This window comes from Passer domesticus, chromosome 5 (assembly GCF_036417665.1).
Source record: "Passer domesticus isolate bPasDom1 chromosome 5, bPasDom1.hap1, whole genome shotgun sequence".
NCBI lineage: Eukaryota > Metazoa > Chordata > Aves > Passeriformes > Passeridae > Passer > Passer domesticus.
The window spans coordinates 73,506,434-73,532,332 of record NC_087478.1 but is presented as its reverse complement, the minus strand read 5'-3'; the positions used below and the strand labels follow the sequence as shown (position 1 = coordinate 73,532,332).

General features: G+C 39.4%; 1 protein-coding gene across 1 annotated transcript in view; it reads right to left on the bottom strand.

Moving 5' to 3' along the window:
* Positions 1-10,780, bottom strand: part of STAB2 (stabilin 2) — a 76,955-nt gene extending 66,175 nt beyond the window's left edge. Inside the window, exons 1-6 of the mRNA XM_064421069.1 lie at positions 10,230-10,780; positions 7,916-8,049; positions 6,880-6,995; positions 2,799-2,884; positions 1,888-1,957; positions 30-125 (exon numbers count right to left, since the gene is read on the bottom strand). Of these exons, the coding sequence (XP_064277139.1) occupies positions 30-125; positions 1,888-1,957; positions 2,799-2,884; positions 6,880-6,995; positions 7,916-8,049; positions 10,230-10,313 (586 nt within the window). The 5' untranslated portion in view covers positions 10,314-10,780. The remainder of the gene's footprint in view (positions 1-29; positions 126-1,887; positions 1,958-2,798; positions 2,885-6,879; positions 6,996-7,915; positions 8,050-10,229) is intronic.
* Between the last annotated feature and the right edge of the window lie 15,119 nt (positions 10,781-25,899).

Sequence of the window (25,899 nt, the reverse complement as noted above, 5' to 3'; positions counted from 1 at the left end):
ATGCATTTCCTGAGGAAAATGCCACTTACGCTGGTCACAGTGGAGCCCTTTGTATCCAGACAGGCACGTGCAGCTCCCATCCCCTGCAATGCCACTGTTGCACACTCCATGGACGCAGTCACAAACTGCAGGGAGAAATGGATTTGCTTTGCTGAACAAGGATGGTGCTTGGAAAGCCATCATTACTCATAGCAAGGTGTGTCCTAGCCAGCAGCTTTGGCCAAACCAAGCTCCAGTGTGAGGGCCTGAATTTGTAGGTGAGATGATCAGCACTTGCAGTTGCATGTCAGGAAATAACACATGAAGTTTTGAAGGCTGTTAAGAGCCCCAAGTCTGAAAATCTGCAGAACACACACTGTAAACACCAAACTGACTTGTTGCTAATGTCATAAAACTTGCAAAATTTGACAAACAGTCTGAAGCCAAAATTGGATGTAATGTGCAACACAGACCTCTTTAGTAACAGTTAACCTATTGCTTGGTTTTGCTTCAACTCTGTATCTCTCATGAACCTCAAGAAGAGATGAGATTTAAGACCTTTTTTTCTCCTCCCTAAACAGAATTTATTTAGTTAAAAGCATAATTAATCACTGTAGAGGTCTCAGACTTCTCTCTTCCTATAGTCTCTCATTTCTGGTTATATTCTGGTTATAAACCCAGTGACAATATGCACAGAAGATGATGCATTCACAGTCCAGACAGCTAAGAGACTCTTTAAAAATAGTTTTTGAAGCCTTAAGTATTCTGAAAAAGCTTTAAAGTTATAACTGTTTGAATTATGGCAATGATGCTTTTGAAAAAGGACATTTAGAGTTACACTTGGAAAAGTCCAAAAAAGGTGCAGAATTGTATTGCTGACTTCATGTTTAAGCTGCAGTGATGTAGCATATCCCCTCCCCCCTAAAAACATAGCTTGTGTTCATGCAAATGACCTGCACTAATTAATTAACAACTTCCTACCTATGTTAATAGTCATAATATAAAAATCAGGAATGTCGAAGGTATTACTGAAAAGCAGCCACAAATAGACATTGTTTATATCTTATTTATTTTAGAACACTTGGAGGAGCTCAAATGTCTGACAGCTGAAGTGTAAAATATTGTTTAAATTAATATGTAATTGAATCCTCCAGTAACTTCTTGGGAAATAATTACATTTATAATTTCAAATGCATTCAATTATCCTACTTTCCTGAAAATGCTGGCTCAGTTACATTTCTGTGTATCAACACTGGCATCCAGTGGACAGCTGGTAGAAAAAGGGCCTTTGAGCCAGCAGTGGTGTAGGATTAGTGTAGAAAGGCTGACACAGATTATTTAAATTGAGACCATTTGAAATGCCTCAAAAGTAACATTATATAGATCTTGAAGGAGGAGTTTTACTTTGAGATAAGCAACTATTACCACTTAAGAATAAGACTATTTACATTTTTTTTCAGGCAGTTTTGTGGTTTTTCAGTGTAATTTTCAGCAAGGGTCAGAAAGGTAAAATAGTAGAGACCATTAAGAAGCAGGAAAAGTGGAAAATGTTATATGTATTTATACACTTGTGATACATAAACAATTTAGAAAGTGTACATGGCTGTGCTTGCTCCTTCAGACTTCCACATCTGATAGATGTATTAATCAGTGAATTAATCAACCATCCAAACCCCAAAACTAAAGTAAACACATCTTATCACACTTTCGACAGAACTGTGTATCTCCCTGGCACCAAATAGAGCAAAGAGCTCTCTTTCCTTTTCCCACTGTGTTCTCTGAGGAAGACAGCAGCTCTTACTGGGAACTCTTTGGGCCCTCTGCCCATTTCACTGTGATTTCTTAGAGTCTCAATACAAATTTGACTCCCTTCTTTTCCCTAATCAAATAAAGCAAGTTCAAATTTACCTGATGTGCAGTCAGGACCGAATAAATTGTCTTCAGCACATTTTTCACAGGCTGTTCCACCAAATCCTTCCTGTGAATTACACAATGGAAATCAAAACTTAAGTTTCTCATCTATCTCTATACAGACAAATATATGCTTAGCAGGCTGAAAACAGCAGCTTTTGCTGCCAAAAGAAAATAACATGACAGTTTCAATCAATAGCTACCACAATCTAGAAAACACTGTCTTTTGAACAATCTCGGCCCCACATATATTTAAAAAATAATTTGTAGATCTTCAAATCAGATGTTCTAAATATCAAAGTTACAACAATAAAGTACAATAATCAAGCCTAATGTCCAAATCAGGCTTACAGTTGTTGGGTTGTATTTTCTGGCTGCTTCTACCTCTGTCTCTTTTTCCTATCTCCCCAGAAGAGTATTTTTGATGTAAAGTGAGGATGAACCAGTAGAGGGGGATGTAAAAAAAGAGAATAATTTGAATTTTTTATTAAAAGTTTATTCACCTGAGGTTAAGCACTACACCTTGTACTCTCAGCAAAGGAGCAATGTATGGAGAGTATAGCCCCATGCATAAGTTCTTTCTATTTAGGGAAAAATGTCACAAGTTTAAAAATTAAAAAACAGAGGAACAGAGCACAATTTAAAAACTAGAGGAACTCAAAAGACATGTCTCAGGAAGGCAAGGTGAAAGAATTCCTTAATAATTCCACCCAAATATGCTTAAGTCTGGAGAAATAATAGTGTGAAGATTAATGAAGTCCAAGCAAAAAATGAACTCCAAGCTGATCGCCATTGTTGTTTCTGGAATATTTTCCTTTAATCTATTTTTAGAGTAGAACATACATTACTCCTCAGGACAGCTTACCTGCTATTGTTGCATTTGTTTTCCATTTAAAGAGAGGACGTACCTGACAAGCGCATGTTCCCTTCCCAGCTATGCCCTGTGAGCAGCGTCCTCTCCCGCTGCATGGCGATGCAGCTCCTCCTGGGCAGGCTGGAAATGACAATGTTTGAGCATTAGCCACCTTGCTCTGAGCCTTGTGCTCCCCTTGCACCTTGGCAGCTGCAGGGTTTTGGGCCAAGCAGGAGCTCTGGGGGACAGCTGCTGTTTTGCAGCTGCCTGAATCTCTTTGCTAGAATCTTAGCATCAGCACACACCACCACCCTCTCTTTTCTGGGAACTTAGACTAGTGACTGTAGTCAAAGGATTGAAGAAAAAATATTTCTCTTATTCTAAAGTACCATATGGTTTTGTTCCTGCTGATCCACCTCTGTCTGCAACACCCTAAGCTGTTGGCTTTTCTGGCATAAGTGGAGCTTGCCTGAGCACTCCTGTGTGTTGATGTAACTCTGATGGATTGATAATTTGCTCTCAGTCAGGATTTTATTTGATGCTAAGTTAGGGTTTAATAAGCTTTTTTTTCCCCCCACCAAAAATTGCATTTTCTTTACGTGAGAAATTTTTCTTTTTCCCTGCTACCTTCATAAGACTGTCATAATTTATTCAAATGATCTTGGAAAATGAAATATCTCACAAGCAAATCCTGTCCAAGGGGATATGGTCACTAATCAAACATGTGTGCCAAAGGTGTGTTATTCTCTTCAGTGCCTCTGGTGCTAAAACCATGGTTACAGGCAGCAGTATAGAAGGTGAGACAGTCTGAAAAAAACCCCAGCCAGCAGGATGAGATAAGAAAAAAATTACCATATTTATAATAAAAATAGACTAATTGTTTTGTCTGAAAGGTTTCAAGATTCAAGTCTTTACTGAAAAGTTGTCTACAGGAAGTGTATATTACAGTGGTTTTTAGTCAGATCATTCTGTCAGGTTTTCTCTCCTGTAGGGATACCTTTATTTTCCACAATTGTCCTGCCCCTCCTTGGAAATGATGTATTAACTCTCTTCCATAAGCCTTTCCTTCCTGTAATTAGAATTCCCATTAAGTACCATAATTTTGATGCAGGTGGTATCTAAATGTATCAAACTCCTGCTGGCATCACAGGTACTCTGCTGCACCTTACTAGTGGATTTATTACCTGTAAAGAGTCTCAGAGTTTGTTCTGTGTGGGTGGGGATGGGCAGCATTTGATTTATGCTCCCCTGCCTAAGTTAATCCTGATTTAGAGTATTTAGGAAATGTGGAAGTTTTAGTAAGAATTAATTTGATTTGGACAGAGTGATGAGCAAATAAGTGGATGTGCATATGTGTACACTTAATTCCACTGAAAGCTCTGGCTTTATACTAGTTGTTAATATTTCTTAATTTATTCCTTAATGTAGTCTGAGATCTACTGCATCTGCCTAAGCGTCTTTTGAAAAAAACAATAAATTTAAAGATTAAAATTTAAGTGCTTTTTATCTCTTACATGCTGAAATAATAAGATGTTTTAAGAATTTAGGTTACTAAATAACTACATATGAGGGAAAGTAATAAATACATATCCTTTAATCTTTAAAGTGGCTTTTAGTGAATCTTGTTTTCTGCCTACCGTAAGACAACTAAATCTTAAAGATTCATGACAAATGTTTAATAGTTGCACAGAATAGAAAAAAATATATTTGCATTGATGCCTTTGTTGAATGTGCAAGTATAAAGAAAACTCAGAGTTCATGGTATAATTCCTATGAAAAGTTACTTTGAAATTGTTGGCAAAGCAGGTTTTATTTTTGCCCTCGGCATTCATTACACTCCTTGTCTTCACTGCATCTTGTCTCTTGTTTTGATACCAGCACCAAGGGACAGTTTTATCAGCAGTGGGGTAAATTACCAGATTGTTGAACAAGTTTGTCCAGGCAGATAAAAGGCTTCCTGCAACCAGCAGGGCCACGGGAGGCAGTGCTGGGACACTGGAGCAGAGCTGGCACAGTCCCCTGCTGCCACCCTGGGGAGAGGCCAGACCTCTTCTTTTATTGAGGATGCTTTTTGAAAAGCAGTAAGGAAGAGAAGCTCTTGCTTATCTCTTAACAGCAGTCAGAGTGTGAAGGCCAAATCTTTGAATCTAAGCCAAAAGAACCTAAATCTATCAGCATTTTTTCCCTTTCATGGACTTTAATTCAGCACTTTCCAAGTGTTATCAAATAGAGCCTCTTAAAATACTTCTCTTTACCCAATTCCCTGTGAGGCTGAAGCAGTGAAGTACTTGAAAAGAAGTATTTGGAACCATATAATTTGATAGCATTAAATTTAGTATCTTTACTCTTGGCCTTTACTTTTTCTTTTATACATTTTCCGCCCCTTTATTCTTACAGTCCTTTCTATCTAGTTGGCCATGCCATACACCTTTCAGCTGGTATCCAGGCTTTTCTTAGGAGCTTTTCTGGAAATATTTGCCCAGAATGGGAACTTGTGCTGGGGTAGGGAGCAGCTCCTGCTGCACCTGAGCCCCACCAGCTGTAGTACCTGCAGCTGGATGATACTGGCAGTGTTGAAAGGCTGTGCTCTTTCCCCCTGGATCTTTTCTGATCCTGTGCTTTTCTCTTTTTGACTTTATGACTTTTTGCAGAGGGGATGGTGCGCAGTTGAATGGCTTGGTCTGCTTCGTGGGGAGGGAAGGTGACAAAAGATCTTTCATTCACAGTGTGTGTTTCAGCATGTGCTATCATTTAAGGAAGTCAGAGTGCTATTTAAGACCTAATTTTGTCCGTGCCATCAGATGATAAATGTAAAGCAAACCCCTAGTCAGGGATTTTTGCCCAGCCTCAGGAAGGACTGTTTTTCCTCCAAATACTACAACTTGTGCTGTATTCTATTACAGAGGTTGTGATAATGTAGAGATAACTATTTTTTTTCCCTCCAAATGAAACAATGCTGAGACCTTGATTCTTTGCTTTTTGGGGTCAGGAAGTTTGTCCAAAGGAAGAGAGGGTTTCCTTGCCTTGGCAGCCTCCTTCACACAGTGGTGCAGGCAGGGCTCTGGCTCTGGGGCAGGGGGCTCTGCCCCACTCCAGAAATACTGCTGCCCCTTGTGTGGCTGCCCAGAGCACCCTGATAAAGGCAGGATGAGCTCTTGGGCTGCACTTGGGGTTGGGGAGGTGAAACCACCCCACAAGTGACTCTCTTCAGAAGACATGGCCACTCACTGTGCACTCAGCTCTTTGTCTGGCTTTTCTCTTGAAGCTGCTGTGAGCTGCAGTTTGACTGCTTTCCTATAGTAGATAAATCACTGGTGTGACTTATCCATTCATCTACTGTTTGCCTTTAGTAGATAAATCATTGGTGTTTAAATAATAGCTTGGGCTAAAATTATAAATTTTTAAAAATCTGTTTTGTGGACAAAGGACTTCACAGTCATTGAAACAGACCTCGAGGCCATCAGCTAAAGGAGGAAACACTCTGGCTGGGCAGGGAAACTTCCTCTGTGGGTCTGGATGCCTATCTTGGTAGCCTGAGGTTTGATGCATTTGTGGAGATGCTGAAAAGCTTTTCCTAAGAAAAGGGGCAGCAGGAGGGGAGGCACTCCTGATTCTCTTGATTCAGTATTGGCCTTCAGCATTCACAGGCAGTTAAAGAAATAGTTTCAAGTGGAGTTAAAAGAAAAGATCCTCCCTGCACGAGAAAATCAAGAATTAAAGAGATTTGGAAATATTTCAGATGCAGATGAAGGTGGTTTTGACCTAAAATGAAACATTTAATTTGTGGTTTGAAAATCTTAATTTTTTAAAATCCATTTTGGTGGTCCTCCTGAATGAAATAATTTTGCAAGCACTGACTGCAATGATTTGTTTTGAAAATCTCAAAATCTAGGAGGTTTTCTGAGGCTCTTTACATTTTTCTATGAATTTTTCTTTTTAAATGAAAATTTGAATATCTATTTTTCATTCAAATCCCCTAAATTTTAGCTGAAAACTGCTATTTATTTCTACTTTTATAACAAGCTCTGAAGAACAAACTTCTCACAGCAATCGTTTCTGAAAAGAAGAAAGGTTGCTACTTTATTTCTGTTCAAATTCTGTAGGAAAATAAAACCCCAAAGCCCAAAACAACTCACCCATGCAGTCTGGGCCCCAGTGTCCCTGGCAGCACTCAGGTTGTTCAAATTCCTTCACACAACGGTGCCGACAGCCCGGAAAAGAAAGTGTGAGTGTTTTAATTTCCAGGTAATACCTGTGGAAAAAAAAGTTAGAGCTGTTTAAAGTACTTAAAAGCCTCCTGTGGGAGAAAACAAAATTCTTAAGTTCTTTTCCTTTCAGTGGCAGACAAGAGAACTTTAAGCTTGGTTATATAATTTTTTTTCTTCTTCCTTAAAACATGCATTGAATGTCAAGGTCTGAAAAGATCCTTGGAGCTGTTTCTTTTGAACAGTGTATTTATCTTCCCGTCCCAGCCTAAATATAGCAAATTTCTCTAATTTTTGATTTGAAACAGTATTTTAAAAATTGTTTAATATCAAGGTTCTTTAAATTCTAAGTAAGCTCAAAATAGTTACATTTTTCTAAAGTACTTATATTTTCTCTAAAAAACTGCTTTTTCCCCCCAGTCGGAATGGCAAGATGTCAAATAGGTTTTGAACTATCTCTTCCTGCCCTTCACCCCCACAACTCCCTGATCTAGAAGTGTGAAAAATACTTTATTTATATGATATAAAGATTACCACCTAAATACAATATATAAATTTATAATATATTTTTGTATCATTCATATCTAGTATGCAGAATAAATATAAAAGAGACTATGATTTTATTCAAGAGAAAATCTGTTAGATCATCAATAGCAATGTTTATTTTCCTCTTACATCACTTGCTGTTTAACTTCAAGCATGAAATACCCTGAATGCAGTTTGAGTTCTAGAGTTGGTGAAACCAATGGTAAATGTTTGTAAGAAAATTGCACAGACTAGAGAATTTTTGATGTGTATTAATATTTTATAATTAATATTATAAACAATAGTAATATTAATATTAGAAAATCAATGTTAAATACAGTATTAATATTATTGATATTAAAATTATAAAAAATAATATTCATTAATATTACTTGATATTAGAAAACAATATTAATGAGAAAAGCTCTGACAGAGGAGATACCTGCAGTCTGGTGTCCCAGTCCCGTTGGTAATTTTGGTGTAACCAGCAGGGCACTGGGTGTCAAGGTTTAAAGAGCAAGGTACACATTTGGTTTTCATTCTAATGAGCAGCTTTTGATCACATTGCTTCTTCACCTGCAACAGGAGCAGAATAATTAACAAGAAGGAAAGACACTACCCCAAGCGACATTGCTGAAAAATGACAAGTTTAACTCAGCTTTGTGCTCACTCACAGCTTTTTCTGTTCAGCAGGAGCTCCTTGTTTTGGAGCTAAACTAGGAAATAGACCACATATCAGTGCAGCGCAGGGCTTTGTCTGCACAAAATATGTGCAACCACTGCAGGATAAACCCTTCTAAGTGTAATATTTTTCCTAACAGCGCTTTATCAACAAATGCTAAGTTTGTCAGACTTAAAAGCCAAGTTACAGAGACAGCATCAGCCTAGAGAGCGTTAGTTCCAAAGCTGCTGACAAGTGCCTTCCCCACTCAAAGGCAAAATTAAACAAGGTGTGGAGGAGGCACAATTAAATCAGAACCTCCATACTGATCTAAAGGGCTATGGCTGGTGTTTTCAGACTGGTGTCAAAGAATGACATCTTGCTTTGCATTCAGATCTGGTGGAGATTTTGGGCCTGACCCTGCCACAGCACCCAGAGAAGAGCAGCCTCATTCTGGTTGTTTGTTTGTTTTTAACTTGTTTTTATGTGTCTATTTTAAAGCAATAAGTCCTTGCTGAACTGCATCTAATGTTGGCTTTATCTTCCTTCTTATTGGTGTTTGTAGAAGCAAGTTCCTCATTCACGAATGGTGAGAAATTACCCAATTTGGAGTATGGTTTTTAAAAACCAGCAACATAACCCTGTGCAGTCCAGAGGGTCCTGGACCTTCTGGGCACTCATGGGATGCTGCAGCCTCTGCAGAACCTCACAGCTGGTCTGGGTGGGGACCCTGGCACCTTGGGCAGGATTTCTACATGTCCCATGGTGGTCCTGGATGAAGCCCTCACTCAGCAGTTTCTCAGATTTACAGCTGGACATTTCAGCAGCAAAGGGTGTGAGGATGGATCACAGACACTGAAAAGGAGATTTAGCTTCATAACCTCTGAGCCACTCTATGTGATTGCCACCACCCACAAGCAAGCACATTTCAACATCTATTCAGTTGTCAAATTTTAGTTTTCATAAGTGCACTGTTGAAATCTGGTCTGGGTAACATTGAAATATTTGTGCAGTGAAACCCTTTTGTTGTGTAGATTCTTTTCAGGTGTCTTTGCATTAAAAATGTGACCTTTTCCCAGATATGAGCATAATGTGAATACAGCTTGAAAAGAAATTTGCTTTTCATCAAAAAGTCATTCCACAAAATTTCATTTTTGGAGCAATAAAATTCATTGAGTGTTTTGAAAAGGAAAAATTTAAATAAAAATAGCTTTTACCCTTTCTCTACCACCAGCTGTAAAACACTATTTGTTTTGGAATGTGAACACTATTTCTACTTTCTTGCAATTTCTTATTTTCCCTTTTTGTTTTTAGAGAAAATGGAAGAAAGTTGACTTTTCAGTGACTCTTCTTTTAGTTTTTTTGGGTTTTTTTTTCCAGAAAAAACGTATATGCCAGTACTTTTTGTACATTTCAATGTATGTTTCTATTTAAAAACTGCAGCCAATCCACAACACAACACCTGAGTGTTTTCCCCCTTCCAATTCCTCTCTGTCTTTTTGTTTCCTCTTCTAAATCTGTTGTGCCTCTCTACAAGGGTGGTGAAAACAGATGTTGTGAAATTCCACAGATTCACAGTATTTGTACATGACAAATGCAACACTTCCCCAAAGGTCTACAAACCCCTTAATTATGTTTATAACTTTGTGTTATTACTTTACATAGCTGAATTCCTTTGATTTTTTTATCCCTTACCTGTCTAAAATAGCTTTTCCTCCTCATAGTTAGTAGGAACAGATGATTTTCGCTATAGAAAAATTTCTGCTTTCGTCTTCTGACTTACCAAAAATCCCAATCAATTTCTTTTGATAAATGCATAATTTACAGTCTTTTACCACATATGCCAGTTTAGAGACTTTTTCAGCGTACTCATGCTATCTAGCTTGAGCCAAATTCTCATACAGAATAAACAGATGCATTTCTGTTATTTCAGAGGACTGAATTACAGAGCTTTCAGGTTATAATTCATTGTCATATGTACCAGTGACTATCAAAGTGAGTTTTTCTGCCATAAGATGCAGTATCTGATAACCTCTCTCTATGACACAGAGTAATACAGACAAAAAAATCCATTATGTAAAAAGCTGCTTCTTACCTCATCTTGGAGTAGTGATGTCAAACATAGTTTCATTGCAACCAAAAAAGCAAAAAAGAATAAAAATCCTGGACTTTTTTCCATTGTGAATTGGACTTTTTTCTTTCAGAGTCGTCCAAGCATGAAAATTCAAATTCTGACATGAAATGGTTGTTAGAGGTGCTGTTTTTTCTGCATTCTCAGGCAAATACTTTTAACAGGACTCTTGTCTTCCCCAAGGTAAATGAGTGAAGGATAAGGCATGCAGAGCTTGCCTAGGCAGGAGAGATTCCAAAATGCAGGGTATTTGCTGAAAGCTGTCACTGGAAAGCTGAATAAAGCCTCTCTCACTGAATGACAGGATATCCTGACAGGGCTCCCATCATTTATTCCTCTCTCTGGAGCTGCTGATAGTACAAAACCAAGGACACTGAACTATTATGACAGAAGATGATTCTAGGTGAGCATGGATAGGGGGCTGGAAGAGCTACTGGGCTTATTATAATAGTTATTTAACTAATCTAAGGGAGAGCAAGGGATCTCTGGAAGTTGGCTTATCAGCCCTGATAACATAAGGATAGGTCACCCCAATGGGATTCTGGGAGAAATACTATGGATTTTGTCTCAGGAGGCCAAAAGAACTTCTTCCAGATTTGCTTATCTAGATAAAAAGGGGCATATTTTTCTCCCTTTTTTCTATTTTTGTTAAATCATTTTGAGTGATTTTCTGGAGCTAAGCAGAGGAAAATTGACTCAGCTATATTACTTGAGTGTGGTTGGGAGAGATGAATATTCAGATTTTGCCATTTTTATTTGCCAAAAGCAAGACTTTTTCTTTCTTCTCAGAGTTTTTCAGCCATTTCTGGTGCTGCTCTTTGCCACTGCTCTGGTCAGCCCTGTGCAGGTTTTCTCATGTCTCAAATACCCAATAATGTGACTCCTTTCAGTTTTTCATCTTTGCCTGGTCCCCCAACCTTAGAATTTTTTTTCTGTCATTAGAAGGTGCTCCTTATACAAAGCTGTGTTTCATAACACCCTATCTTTAAATCTGTGTGGTTTTGCTAAAGAACTGAGTGGTCATAAACATGCGACATAATGTACGAATCCATCTACTTTTGTTCCATGCTCTAAAAGAACTCTGCAAAATCACTGGGATGGCAGGGCAAGGTGTTTCCTGTACACTCATCAAATCCTGTTCCTTTCTCTATATGATGAGGAAAGTAAATCATTCCTTGTTTATGCAGACATGATAGCAGCCAGGGTTGTGATGGACATGCTGTCAGTAGGTACGTTCCTTAGAAGGGCTGTTTCTTCTTTCTGAGGTCAAGGGATATTTGCAATGTACAATGTAAAAATTTGCAAATTTGCAATTGTACAATGTGCAATCTGGCCTGGAGGAAGGGATGGCTCAGGTTTTACTCCAAAAGCAGAATCCTGGAGGATCTCCTCTTCAGGGTGGTGATAGCCCACAGCCGCACCCCATTCTTTGTGGGAGTTTTGGGAGTGCAATTCACCCTCCCAAATCTGCAGAGTGGCTGTCTGGGCAGGATCAGTGCCAGCTGGGCAAAGCACATCTGCCTGGTCCCTGTGTGGGTGCTGGCAGGCGCTGGCAGCTCCTTCAGCAGCTTGGGGTCGGCTAGCTGGGTCTCTCGCCTGTCACCGCTTCGGGCAGCGCGGTGGTGAAAGGAGCTGTAAATCAAGCATGTCCCTTTCCTGCCCTGTGGGCTGAGATAAAAAGTAACAGCATCAGCACTCTTGTTATCTGCTCTTGCCTCTTGTATAGGCATTTGCGTGAAGTAAACTATTTTTTTCCTTTCCTTCCTTTCCCTTCTCATCAGGCCATGGCCTCCTCACTAACTGCTACGGTGACTGCTTTCCTTGTTCCAGAGCGACCAGCCACCCTTTCCTCCTGTTCCTGATGGGCATTTTTCTTTTTCATGGAGGTTACAGACTCTGCCAGGCTCTGAACAGCACTACAACCCTGCCTGGCTGGCTCCTGCCCCACTTTGGGCAGAAATTCAGACTAAAAGATCACCTGGCACCCAGGGTGTGTCCCTGGGGGTGGGAAGGTGTCACCTCAGTGCTTGAAGCAGCCTGTGCAGGGTGACAGGGTGTCTCCTGAAAGCTGGGATCAGTTTGGCATGGGGAGCCCAGCCAAGCCTCCCTCCTCAGATTGCCCTGTGTCTCAGCTTCTAGTCACCCTTGTGCCTCTGAAAATTTTTAGGCTGCAAGCAGCCTGGTGAAAAAGAGTATTAAGAGTCACTGTGTGTACTTTAATACTGCAAATACCACGTGCTGGGGCATTCCCTTCTGCATGTCACAGTTTTGCTCTGCTTTGCTATTGCATTCCTGGACTGGGTGCTCCTACTTTAGGTAATTATGAACTAGTTGTCCTTTTGCTTTCTTCATCCACCTGCTGCCTCTCCCCATGTTACTGCTTCTATTTCTGTGCTGTAAATATCAACCAACCAGAGAAAATAATGATGGCTCATTTATTAGATGTTTTTGAAAATAATGTTTGTGCTTATTTCAGCATCACCACGAGGTAGTTGCTCTTTCTCGGAGCCAGGTTCATGAGGTCAGTCCAAAAGCAAATTAAAATCAGCAGAGATACAGACATGATGGTTGCAGCGCTTGCTTTGTTCTACAAAGTTTTGATGGCTACTCAACTTCCTGCATTTAAAAAGTTTTTGATTGAATACCGACCCCATAGCCTGCATTGTATTTTGTTCTCCTTAACTTTCTGAATGTGAAGCTCACTCAACCAGAGGTGACTGAACTTCACATGATAAGGTCTCAGAGACTCATACAAAGCTAAGCTATCTCACAGTCATACTGCCAAAGCACCATTTCAGAGGAAGAAATAAGAAAGAGACAAGACTACATTGAAAGAAAGCCTGAACATTTGTGAACTCCACATGATAAAAGCTGATATTGCTTTCCTGGTACGTTCTACCCCACCTGCAGCTCAGCTCCTCTCCCAGTGCTGCAGTCTATTTAGTGAGATCTTAGAGTGCCAAGGGTGAGGGCAGTATTGAGCTAAATTTTATATTCTTACTTGGTAATTTGGAAGTAAGCAGAAGAAAATCAATGAATTATTGTTTTTTACTGTATGTGGCTTCTGTTTTAGAGCCAGTCACAGCAGGAAAACTGTCACAGGGGTGTTTGAATACAGTTGGAGGCTCCACATGTCTGAGGGAAGTCACTTTGCTCTTTGTTTGGAAACTGGCTAAAGCACCTTGCAGAGGGATAGGGAAATATAAAATGTGTTCATAAGAAGAAAGCTTCCTAGGGGGAGGGAGGCTTTGGATCTGCTGAGAGAAACGTCTGAATGCTAATTGTAGGTGGGAGGAAGGGGGGTACAAACCATCGAGTTGCCTAGGAAGAGGCTTGGGGAAAGGAGGGGGGGGAATATTTGGGAAATACTGCCTTTGATTAACACAGACTTAATTGGAACATAACAAAGAGATATAAACAAAAAGGGTTTGGCAAGTTAAATCTTTCCAGTGCCATACATCTGAGGAAGGCAACGGTGGCCTACGGAGAGCCTGAATGGGCAATGTGGAAAATGCCAGGGGTGTGTAATTTTATCTGCGGGGTTATGACAGCCATCATTTTGAAACACGGTGACTATCAGAACTAATTAATTCTCCAGGCCCAGAGGATGCACTGGGCTGGAGCTGCAGCTGGTATGCTGAGGAATGCCGCGCACCCGGCCGCGCCAGCGCCTTTATCCATGCTAATGAGGGAGAAGGCACCGACAGCTGATCTAAGCCCCAATGTGCTCACCATGCATACAGCTGATGGCAATGCAGACTGCCAGGCAAGGGGTGGTCTTAGCCATAGATTAGATCCTCATAGTGGCCTCTTCAGCTTTCTTTCTTTCCCTTCTGGGGTTTTTTTGGGGGTTTTTTTTGTGTTCTCAAAAGAGCCTTTCAGCTGGTGAAATTGTAAACAAAAGGCATTCTAGCTGAAGCCGTGGCGAGAGGGCTTTGCTAGGGAGCCATGAGGAGAGCGGTGTGTGTGGTGCTAACTTGGACTTTGATATTTACCACAAATTTTCAGGGCTGGCTTGGGCTGGGGAGCTGTAATTCTGAGCTTAGAACCAGTATCGTAGTCTAAAACTGAACTATCACAAAATCAGAAGCTGCTCACAGGCACCTCTGCAACCCTTTCACGTTATTTGTAATTGCATACTGCGTAAAAAAGTGGAAGTCATTCTCGAGGAATGGCTAAAGTCCCAGGTTGTGTAGGTTCTGTAGGGTACAGGAGTTATTGGTAAGTCCCCAGTTTCTTGGAAGTGTTCTCCACGTACAGCTGTGAGACAGATGTACAAGGGGATGAATCTACTGGGTTCCTGGGCAGCAGTGCCATGGGGCAGGGGAAAGGACTTAGTAACCTAGATCTGGAAGTGCAGGTGGCTTACAGGTATATTAAAATCATCTTTGTGTCCCTGTCTCTGCTTTCCATCTACTGCCTTGTCATTCTTGATAGACCATGCACAGACTCTGATCCCATGTTGCTTCCAGCCAGTGGTGTGATCAATGGAGGAGGTACAAAAATCTCAATTTTCTTTGAACACTGTGGCTTTTCCTGGTGGTATTACACACTTCAGAATAATTAAATTTCATGTTTAATGGAGTTTAAATAGAGCATGTATTCCTTGCAGAGATTTGAAATAAAATTAATTGCAATTCTGAACTGCTGGGTAAATACACTAAATTTGTAGTTTGAGTTAACTAACATCTGGCTGTGTAATGCCAGCATGTAAGGAGCTTCAGCTTTAAGATGTGATCAAAGAATATTGGAAGCTAGGAACCAATAATGGGCTTTCAAAGCTGGCTTAAATGGATCTTTATGGCATTTCTCTAGCAAACATATTTTGCAGTTTATAAACATGCAGGAAGGATGGTGGATTTTTTTGGTATGTCTTCGCCTACAGTTCTGCTAAGGTTGCAGTATGTAAAGGAAACATATGAGGAAAACCCAGAGATTCCAGGATTTGGGATGGGTAGAGGGATGTACAGCATGGATTTCTGGTGCTGTAAATTTTACATTGATTTTTCTAACCCTGTGGTAGAGAAGCAAGATGGAGAGTGGCACATACATTTCAGATTTTAGCAGGTAGATGTGGTAGGACTGGGGATGTTTGGGAAATCCAGGTACCACAAGTTAAGGGATTTTGTGGAGCTGAGGAAGGAGCAGAGGCTGTGTTTTTCCTGCAACGTAACTGCAATGTAATAAATGTTTACTGCAATGTACTAAATGTTTACTGCAATGTAAACCTGACGACTTCCTTCCTCACACTAGATAATGCAGAGAGCTTGCTTTAATTTTAGCCTATGTAGAACTTGTCTGCTCTCATATTTTTGTAATATTTTTGTTTTGTCTAGTCAGACTTAAAGCTAAATTAATATAGTTAATAATTCACTACAAATGGAACTGAATTGCAGATACTGATATGGAGCAATCAACCCTTGTTCAGCTTTTTATTTTTCTTCTTCTCTTCTTTTTAAATGCAGCCTTTATAGTATTATCCAAATTTGCTTGTTTGTGGCTATAGCGGATTGATTTCAGCCAATTATCTTGTCTAGGAAAAGCTATCCTCAAATCTGATTGAGAAAGCAAATTGTGCAGAAAACAATGTGACATGATTCCCACAAATAGAATAGTAACACAATGTTATTTTTCGTTGTCTTCCTCCTCATCATGTGTAAACTTGTCATGGCTTACATCAAGTTACAGGGCTGTGTGATGTGCTGTGCTGGTTGGGTAACCCAGAATGGGAATGCAGAACGGGAATCCCTAAGCCAAGGCTGGCCACAGGGACACCTGGCATTGCTGGGCAGAGCCAAGCGTGGTGTTCCTGGCGTGGGGAAGGGGGCTGCAGGCCAGCAGAGACTGTGAGCTTCTGCCACAGCAGACAGAGCTGGACTGGGGAGTAGGAAGACCAGGCTCTGGTTTTGGCTCTGTTATTAAAAGATGTGGACAAGCCACTCTCCCTTCTGCCTTGGCCATGCCTCTCGATAGTTTGTCTGTGTCAGCGCCTCCAGAGGCGACCCTCGAGGCGAGGATGCTCCTGGCGAGCAAATCTCCACCAGCATCCTCCGTCCCGCTCCAGATCAGTGCGCAGGACCATGGAATGCTCCGGGACGGAGGGGACCCCGAGCGTGACCCCGTGCGGGACCCTCGGCGGGGCCACCGGAGGGCAGCAGAGCCCAAGGCACGGCTCCGAGCGCCGGGAAGCGGCTCCAAGAGCCCCGCGGAGCGGGAATGCGCTCGCAAGACTGCGCTGGTTTCCCAAAATTGGTCTGAGAGCACGTGGGGGATAGAGAAATATAGAAAAGAAATAGGGATTAAAATATATGATGGTGGTTTCCCAAAATTAGTCTGAGAGCACGTGGGGATAAAGAAATATAGAAAAGAAATAGGGATTAAAATGTATGATGCGTAGTAAGCATACAGAAAACAAATCAGTGAAAGGAAAATATAAAAATAAATATGTAAACTATAGATATTATTATAAAATATATAAAACGTAAGAGACAAATACATAAAATATATGAAATAAATATTTAAAGGTATAAAATAAACATAAATATCTAATACATCTATAAAATAAATAGAAATCATATATAATAAAGATATAGAAATACAATTATGTCAATATCAAAATGATGCATGTTTTCATGATATGTATATATATAACATGAAAACATGCATCATAAAAACATGCATCATATTTCCAAATATATATATATATATATACACACACATATATATTTGGAAATAGTCATCTGTTGAAAAGAGTACAAAGTACGTGAGGTAGAAGAGAGAGGAAACAGTCAGATACCTGCACAAACATATGCTGCATCTCAGAAAAATGAGCAGCCAGGGAACTGTTCACATTCCCCTGACTCACACAAAGTTATTTATACACTATGAGTAAGAAATTTGAATGATTTCAAATACACAGGAGCATCTGCTGAAGAGTCATCCAAAAGATTCTGCTCTGTTGAAGACTAAACTTTGTTACAAAGTTAACTTGGGTTTGGTGCGGGGTTTTGTTTGTTTGTTTGTTTTATGGTGATGAAGTAAACATACAAGGATTCTTTCCAGTTGTACAAAAGCTATGCTAAAAGGGCTAAACTTTGTGGTAAACACGCTGGAAAGTCTAAATAAACAGAAAAATGTAGAGGCAATGTTACTGGCACTGAGATTAGGCTGAGAACATGCAGAAAACCTCTTCAAAGGCTCACCTATGTGTAGCAAGGTTCTTTACAGGAGGCACTTTGAAAGGACTGTGCAAAGTCCTCTCCTACAAACAGATAAGTTTTGGATATGTCTAATGTAAAACAAAAGAGCTACAATTTTAAAATCTTTGATGAAGAAATCAAGTATTTAAGCTGAGAACTAGAGTCCAGAATTAAATGTCCTCCCCAAGGCTGTTATTCACTTTAGCAGTTAGACAATATCATGAAGTAGTCCTTTGAAGAGAAGAAAAAAGTAGAAGAGGAAAAGCTTAAGTAGAGGTTCTAAAATAGAAACTTTCTACTTTGTTTTTGAGTTCTTGTCTTATTTTCAAATTTAAAAAATAGAAATGTTATTTTTAATTTTTTTATTTCTGCAGCTTTTATTTCTGTGGTTGTTGTTTGGTTGGTTGGGGTTTTTAAAAATTTTTTTGGAAATGTTATCAACTAAAATATTAAAAAAAGAAAAAAACAAACCCACCTGTAAATAAAGTTTCAATGCAGTTATTTCAAATCCACAGATTATTAGCTACAGAAACAAGACTGATGACAGGAAGCTCTAAGGAGAGGTAATTTACATCTTTGGGCCCAGTACCAACACTGGTATTTTCAAATGCATCTCTTCCTGGAACTGCCAAATACTCTTCCAAGACTCTCATCCAGCAGCATCTCTCTCTTTCTGTGATTGCAGAGTGTATTTTAATATCATTTAACATGAGCAATGTTAAAGCAGTGTAAAAGCATATAATTTCACATTCACAACTTTTTATTAGCATCCTCCCTTTGCCCATCATCATCAATGACACTGAACCAACCAGAACCCCAAAGCCCCTGTAAGTGTCCAAACATGACAAATGCTGACTGGCTGCTCACAGGTTTTTAGGGATAAGGAATGGCACTGTAGGACAGTGAAATTTAAACCTCAAGTTATCATTTGTTTGGTTTGTTTGTTTTTGGTTTTGTTTTTTTTTTTTTTTTTTTTAATTTTGACCCACAGCTGTGAATAAAAATGTCAGGAATCATTTGGGAAAGTTACTTTATTGATCTCTTGGGGGGAAGCAACATGTACTTCCTAGAAGAAAACCAAACAAATCATTAAAAATATGGCCTGAATATTTTAATGAGAGAGATTCTCTTCATTTTTCTTCTGACTCTAATTTCCATGAAAAATATAGAAAGATCTGGAAGGATCTGGAGAATGAAAATGGCAGAAATTAGAACATTAGGAAGTGATAAATGTCCGTGTGGAGTAGGTAGAAAATTAAAAAGGGATAAAATGAATAGAGGTATTGTGTGTGTAGAAATCATAAATAGGTTATTCTTGTTTTTTCTTATTCTACAGTAAGATTTTCTTTGAAAGAATTGCCTTTAAAAAACAACAACAGAAGAAAAGCTGTTTCTTTGTAAATAAGAGGTGAAAGAGCTTTCAGCCATTTCTGCTAATGCAACTTCTCTCTTCCTTATTGTGTAATTATAGGTAGGTAACTCTTCACTTCTTAGAAGTTTGTGGTTTAAAATTGTTTCACAGACATGCAGCATTTAGCTGTATAAGAAGTAAACTCTTTTTTCTTGTAGAAAGTATTTGGAATAACTTTTTGGTTAAAAAATTTTACTGAAGGAAAAACATGAATGTTCACCTTTCTTGCCTCAGTTGCTGGATAAAACATTTGCCTGGCACACTGGACTCCTCAAAGGTGTGGTAGCTTGTCTCAAACTTTGTTGAGGAGCAATTCAAGTGCCTAAACACTGGCATCTAGTTCTGCTTTAGATGTCTTTGGTACTAGTGAGTGCTGTGACTTCCTGGAGTAGTATCTGGCAGCCACATGAGATAGCAGGAGGCCTCAAAAACAGCCCTAGGCAACTAAAACACATCCTGGGGGTATAAGGACTCCAAGGAACTAGAAACCTGAAAGCATCAAGGGCTGCAGAGTTAGTCTGGCTACTGAGGGCTGGGTGTAGGATGACCACATATATCTCCTTTCCAAGTCCCATCAGGCAAACATCTATAGAATCACAATTTTTAAGATGCAGATTTCCCTCTTTGTCACTTGTGAATCCAGAAATCAGGAAGCAGTGGCTGCCTGGATGTCTTGAGAACTGCAGTGCATGGAACCAGTGTTCTGAGGGGAAATCAAGCTCATTCCTGGAATCAATACCTTCCTTCATAAAAGGTCTTTTTGCAATCCAGGATTTTTGTTGGGACATCAATATAACAGAAAAGTCACAACTTGTTGTTTATCTGATGGAGGCTGCACTCAGAGGGTAGAGTAGATACTCACCTGTTCCCATCAACCACTGCTGAGTATTTCAAGAGGTGTTATGAAGCAAGTTTTCTGTCTGAGATCCAGCTCTCACTGGCTTGGCACTCTCAGCTGCTGACTAGTTTTCCAAAAGAACTCAGTTCTCTTTGTGACTACAGGTTTTCAAAAGATTTCAACAGACTGAGCTCCTTTGAAAATGTCCTAATAACTATTTAGGTGAGTAAATAGCATCTGACTCTGGTTCTAAAAGCTGATTTTTTCTGGAAAGTCCAACCACTCAGTGGTGCATATTATCAATTTTTCATGTTCCTTGTGTATGATTTGCTTTTATATATTTTCAGCATTTGGGCTGTCGTAGATGCAGAATTTCTGCAAATTAGTATAGCAGAGCAGCCATTAGATTGCAATTATTGCATAGGGTGCAATAATTCAGGATCAATGAAATGCAGCCTTCCTACTGATGGGTTGATCACATTAAAACTTGAATGCTATTATTGATCAAAGTTTCCTGAGTTGCTGATAAGTAGCAAGAAAGGATATGGTAGAAGAGTGAGGGTGAATTCTTCACTCAGTGTTAATAGACCAAAGTCTAGGGTGAAAAGAGACAGTGCTGATGGCAGTCTTGCCTCTAAGGATGACAGCACTGGGGAAAGCAGTGAAGCTTTTTAACACTGTGTCCATTGCAAAGTTGGGATTAACTAATTCCTGTCACAGTGCTTAAGAGGCAAAATGCCCAAATTTGTGTTCTTGGCAAAGCTCCTGAGTGAGCATGGTATTCTGAATTTAACCCTTGAGATATGTCAGAGGGCAAGAACATAGCAACACGCCATGTAAAATCAAAGACTCATTTGATGTTCTCTTCTTGATAGTGCTCAGTACTGGAGGTCGAGCAAAAGAGTATAAGAAACAGGCCAAATGCAGCATAATGCTCTCAAAGTACTTTTTCAGGATTCTGCCACTAACAAGTTATTTTTATCTGGTTTGTATCATTTCTTTTACATCCATGGCATCTTGTGGCCGTGACTTCAACAGTGCAGTTGCACTCTGTGAAAAAGCTTGTCTCTTTTATTTCAAACCTTCTATCAGATCCTGGAGTGTGAGAAACAGCTAATACTCTATGACTTTGTAAAATTGTACCATTCCTCCAAACTCTGCTCCTATTAGTTTTTTTCCAGGTACAAGTGCTATGGTTGATGTAGTTTCCCCTCATAAGTGAATCTCCGTGGATCTCTGACCTGAGTTCTCTGAGCTAAAAACCTCTTCTGGTTCATCTCTGTAGCTTTGGAAATGGGAAGATCTAAGCTGCCTACAGCAGTCAAGATGTTTATGCCTTATAGATTTCTCTTGCTATATAACAGTATTTATTCTTCTTCATTCTCAATTCACCTAAAAAATCTCAGCATCGAGTAAGTTTTTCTGTCTACTCTTAAAAATGGACTGATAGTACAGAGAGGGAGGCACAAGGGTGCCATATTTTATTTATGGGGTGTGGATACTGGTTTGAGGACAGTTCTTGGGTCATGGTTATTTTTTCCATGCATGAGTGCATTAATGCAGGATTTCATTTGCTGCTCATCCCCCTGGCTTCTTGTGAAATGCTCTTGCATCTCCCCAGTCAGTTAGTTTTACAATCAACCTCTCTGAGCATTTACATAGCATGTTATGTTTTGTTGCCTCATTAACAGCTCCATTTTCAACTATGATTTCAGCATACTAATGCATCTCACTTCCCAGCCAGTATTTTCTCTCTACTGTGAAAATCACCTTTCCCTAATTTCCTATATTTCAGTTAGCTGCTAAACCACTTGAGGAGCTTCTTTCCATAACCACTTCCATTTCATCTAATGTTTTTTATCCAAAAGCCAGGTGTTGGTACAGACATGTGCTCCCACTTTCTTTTACTCTTTGAGGCAGAGAAATGAGAATAGTTTGGTCGTTTGGGACTTGTGCAGAAGTATGGCAGTGATATTGTAAAGTGAAATATTTATTATTTTTGTTTCAAAATGGGTAAGAATACCTAAACTATATAATGTTGGTTTCATGAAAACTGGCCAGTGAACAGTATATTGTTCTGTGCTTTGAAAGCAAAGGTGGTGCAAAAGATAGAATTACAGGATTATTTTGAGCAGTCTTTGAATAACTTGTTTTCTGACTGGCTTGTTGCTATAACCTCATGCTACCCCCAGTGTATTGTCTTTGGTTGGAAATTAGATACCTGCACAGAGCTGCAAACATCATCTGCACAACATGAAATAGAAAATCTCAAATGTATTTGGAGTGAGACTGCCCTATATATTAGATACAAAGAAGTGTACTTTGAGACATGATGTTGTGGAAGTTGTATTTTCTTCTTTCAATTATTTAAACCACTTGAGCTTGTCTCTCAAACTTAATAACACCATGAAAATCCCCTGGTGAAGCTACAGTTTTATGATACCAGGTAGGGTGTATTTTATTTTCTATTTCCTAAATTATTATTTGTCAGCACTCTAGATTGCTTTTCTGTAATTGCCTTCCATGTGATAGGTGCTCAAAGATGTTTTGTCTCTTAGACTCTTGGTCATGGAGAGCCCTTCACAAAAGAAATCTCTCTCATTCTGGTTATTGCTGACTTCAGAAGGGTTTTGGTTTTTTTTTCTCTTTGCTGTGTCAATGTTTAGAAAGTGCCTGGATGTTTGCAAAGCACTTCTTTACCTAAATCCCATGTAATATTTATGGAAATCAGAATAATTTTAGTAAAATACTTTTTTATTTTAGGAATATAAAGCATAATTTTGTTTTTTTCATGAAAAAAATTTCATATTGATGTTGTTGGTCTAAAATGATCAGTCCAAATATTTTGCCTGCTTCTAATATGAGCATTGGCAATTATGAATTCTGGAACTAACACAGAGAAAATAACATAGGTTTAACTTTTATTGATATAAGAAAATAATTGCCACAACCAACTAATGAAAATGTCCTAATGTTAAAATGTAGTTTTTGGAAAATGTGTCTTTATGCAAGAGATTAAAAAGGTTAAGTCTGTTTAATTAAACAAACCCAATAATAACTGGTGTCAAAAGCACTAGGTAGTACCTCTACAATAAAGGCAGTAATAAAGGAGGAAAACAAAGCTTAATAATTTCAGAAGAGAAAAATATTGCATATTCTTATAGTTGAGGCAATTAGTCCAGATAACTATCTGCTGGAGTGAGCTGCATTCTCCAAGCACCGAAGGAAGATTTTGAGGTATCTTTCAAAGCAGATGTTAGTTTTATGAGTAGTTATGAGCAGGACTTAGTGCTGTGCCAGAGGGTTTAGGCTGGATTGTGAGGACTGGTCTGTAACTTCCGCCCTACAGAAGTTGTGCTTTGGGGCTTTAGCCTTTTTGTAAATTTTGGCTGAGGTGTATGTTTGAATTCTGACTGGACAGGATGGCTCCTTTCACTTAAACCACCTGATTTTGGGTTGTTATGAGAGAGATGCTAATGGTGCCAAAGCTGAATTAGGTTGGATAGTCATTGCAGCCCCAAAATGTGGCATCAGAGCAGAGAAATCATCCCTGCTTGCAACTGAAATGTTTTCAGAAGAAGGAGAGAAAAGCTGATTTGTGACTTAAGAAGATATTTCCAAAATCCATTCAGGAACAGCTAGAAATGAGACAGCTAGTTGTAAGAAAAGCAGCAATTTAAAAAGGGGGAGTAGGTTGTTCACTCTGGTCAGTTGGTCTGTCATAGGTAGGACCCCAACAATAATTAACATTGTGTCAATTGCTCTGAAAATCAACAGCAAAATACAGAAAATACACACAAGCTGCACAGTGGTGTGATGCAGCTTGGGATGGATCTGGGAAGAAATCCTGTTGCAAACTTACGGGCAGTTATCCCTATATGCTCCGTCTTGCAGCAGGACTCTTGTGAGACCTGAAAATTCCTTATCCAGACCAAAGCTACAGGAAAACTGGGATGTGCTACTGTCTAATTTCAGTCTTGGCTAAACCTTCCATTAAAGTCATGATTTTCCTGTGTGGAGATAGCAAAACATATTAATAATACAATTCATGAGAATGTAAAAACTTTCAGAGACTGGTTTGGGAGTCAGACTTAGCAGGAAGAATGCATAGAATGGTTTAGACCCTGCTGGATGGGAGGTCCAGCAGCACTGTTGCTTCCTCTCAAGTGACAGAGGTATGTGTTTTGGTTTCAAGGACATGAAATTCATCCTCTGGCATCCTGTGTGGTATGGACCACTGTAAATCCCTCTCAAAACTTTCATTTAGAAAGAAGTGCTGGAGTCTGTCCACAAAAGCTAACATTCTGTTTTCCCCAGTGATAAATTACCGCAACATTTGATAAACACAGTATGCCATAAGAGGGTATATCAGCCACTGTTATCAAAAGTTAATTTTCTAGACTAAATATTCATTTGGATCATTAGAGCTATTAAATCCTGTGTCAGGTTTTAAGGAGCTGGCTGTGCCTGAGTGCTAGAAGGAGCCTGAAAAGAATCATATCCTGTCAAGATAAATGATTGAACTGTTCAATGAACTCTTTGACTGGCATTGGTTCCAGTCATGCCAGCTGAAGCTCAATTCCTCTTTGTCTGTGTGGTCTTGTTTTCACCTTGCCTGTGGGGTGAAAGCAGTTTGATGTGACCCCCTTGCAGACAGAGGCATGAGCCTAACCTCTATTTACACCCTGTCATAATGGGGAGCTGGCAAACACTGCTGCTTGCTGCTGCTCTCCTCCTTTTCCCTGCTTTTTTTTTTTGTCAAATAGTTAGAAGTTGTGCATTCTAATAATAACCTAATTAGCATAGTAGGCTTATAACATCTTGTTTATGTTGTCTACTCTATTTTGAACAGAAAGAAGCAAAGAAAATATGCTCTTTTGTATAGCTCAAGTACTGCCTTAGGGACGGCATATGACGTGGAGCAATAAGGTGACTGGGTAATGTAGTAGAATTTTGTCCTTTTGAAATTAAAATTTGAGATGTGAGCTAATTCAGTGGTGTTCAAAGCCCGAGGCTCACATTCTGATTTGAAATTTGCTGTATGACACTCGATACCTGATTTATTTTTTGGTCTTCAGCAAACCTCCTAACAAGTTGAGTTTGTTGATAGCGCTGTATGTTTGCACTGACTCTAAACTCATTTATTTTCTATAACAGTAAAACTATTGCCCAGCCCTTTTTGTTTATGCCCAGACTTTCTGTGTCACCTACTGCCTCCTGCTTCCTCCCTCCTTTTCCCTCTGGTTCAGTGATTGTTTCTTGGACCAGACTTGGAATGTCAACACAGCCAAGGACCCCAAGGTCTCCCTACCCCACGCTCTCACAGTGACTGACCTGGAGCACTGGGGATCCCACAGAATTCAAAGGAAACATGCATGTGCCCTGGGAAATAAAAGTGAGGAAAAACTTGCTAGGGAATCTTCTGGAAAATAACTGTGTGGATCTCAGGATTTTCAGGTGAAGTGAGACACTGCAGGTCCACTTGAATGTATTGTTGCATTATTGTGGGGCAGGGCCTTGGTTTACTCTACAGTGACTACCTCCTGACAGTGATTTATCACCATAATATGTAAAAAGTTTGTGACCTACAGCAGTGACTGATAGCTCCCTGAGAATTCACAAAAGGGAAGAAAAGAAGCCTTATTTAAAACTACAAAGGAAAGAGATGATTCTAAAAAGAAAGGGAGGAAGGAAGGAAAAATGTGCTGATGGATCTCCTTTGCATTTTGAGGGATCATTTCTGTCTCTACAAAGAGATAAGTTATAAATAGAACAACAAATATATAGCATTATTTTATGACTACATTAAAGGGAAATCATGGAAATGACATAGAACAACTTGTGGAGACAGCTAGAAACCTCTCGGATAATATATGCAAATATAATGTTAGGAAATAAAGAGTCCCTTTGTAAGTAATAGAAAAAGAAAACAGAAGATTTTTAATGTATTCAATCTATAATTAAGATTGTTAAATTGTTTTGAATGTAAATCCTGATTTGAGGAAAGAGAGCAGGGACAAGTTGTGTTAGTTCCTCTTGAGCAATTACACATGTGTCCCTCCCGGAGGGGAGATCCAATGACAGTCGAGTGACAGCACTGCTGCTACTATGCAGCAGGTTGAAGAAAGCTCCTACATTTGAGGCTGTGCAGAATACACTAAATGAAACCATCGGAAAGGATAAAAA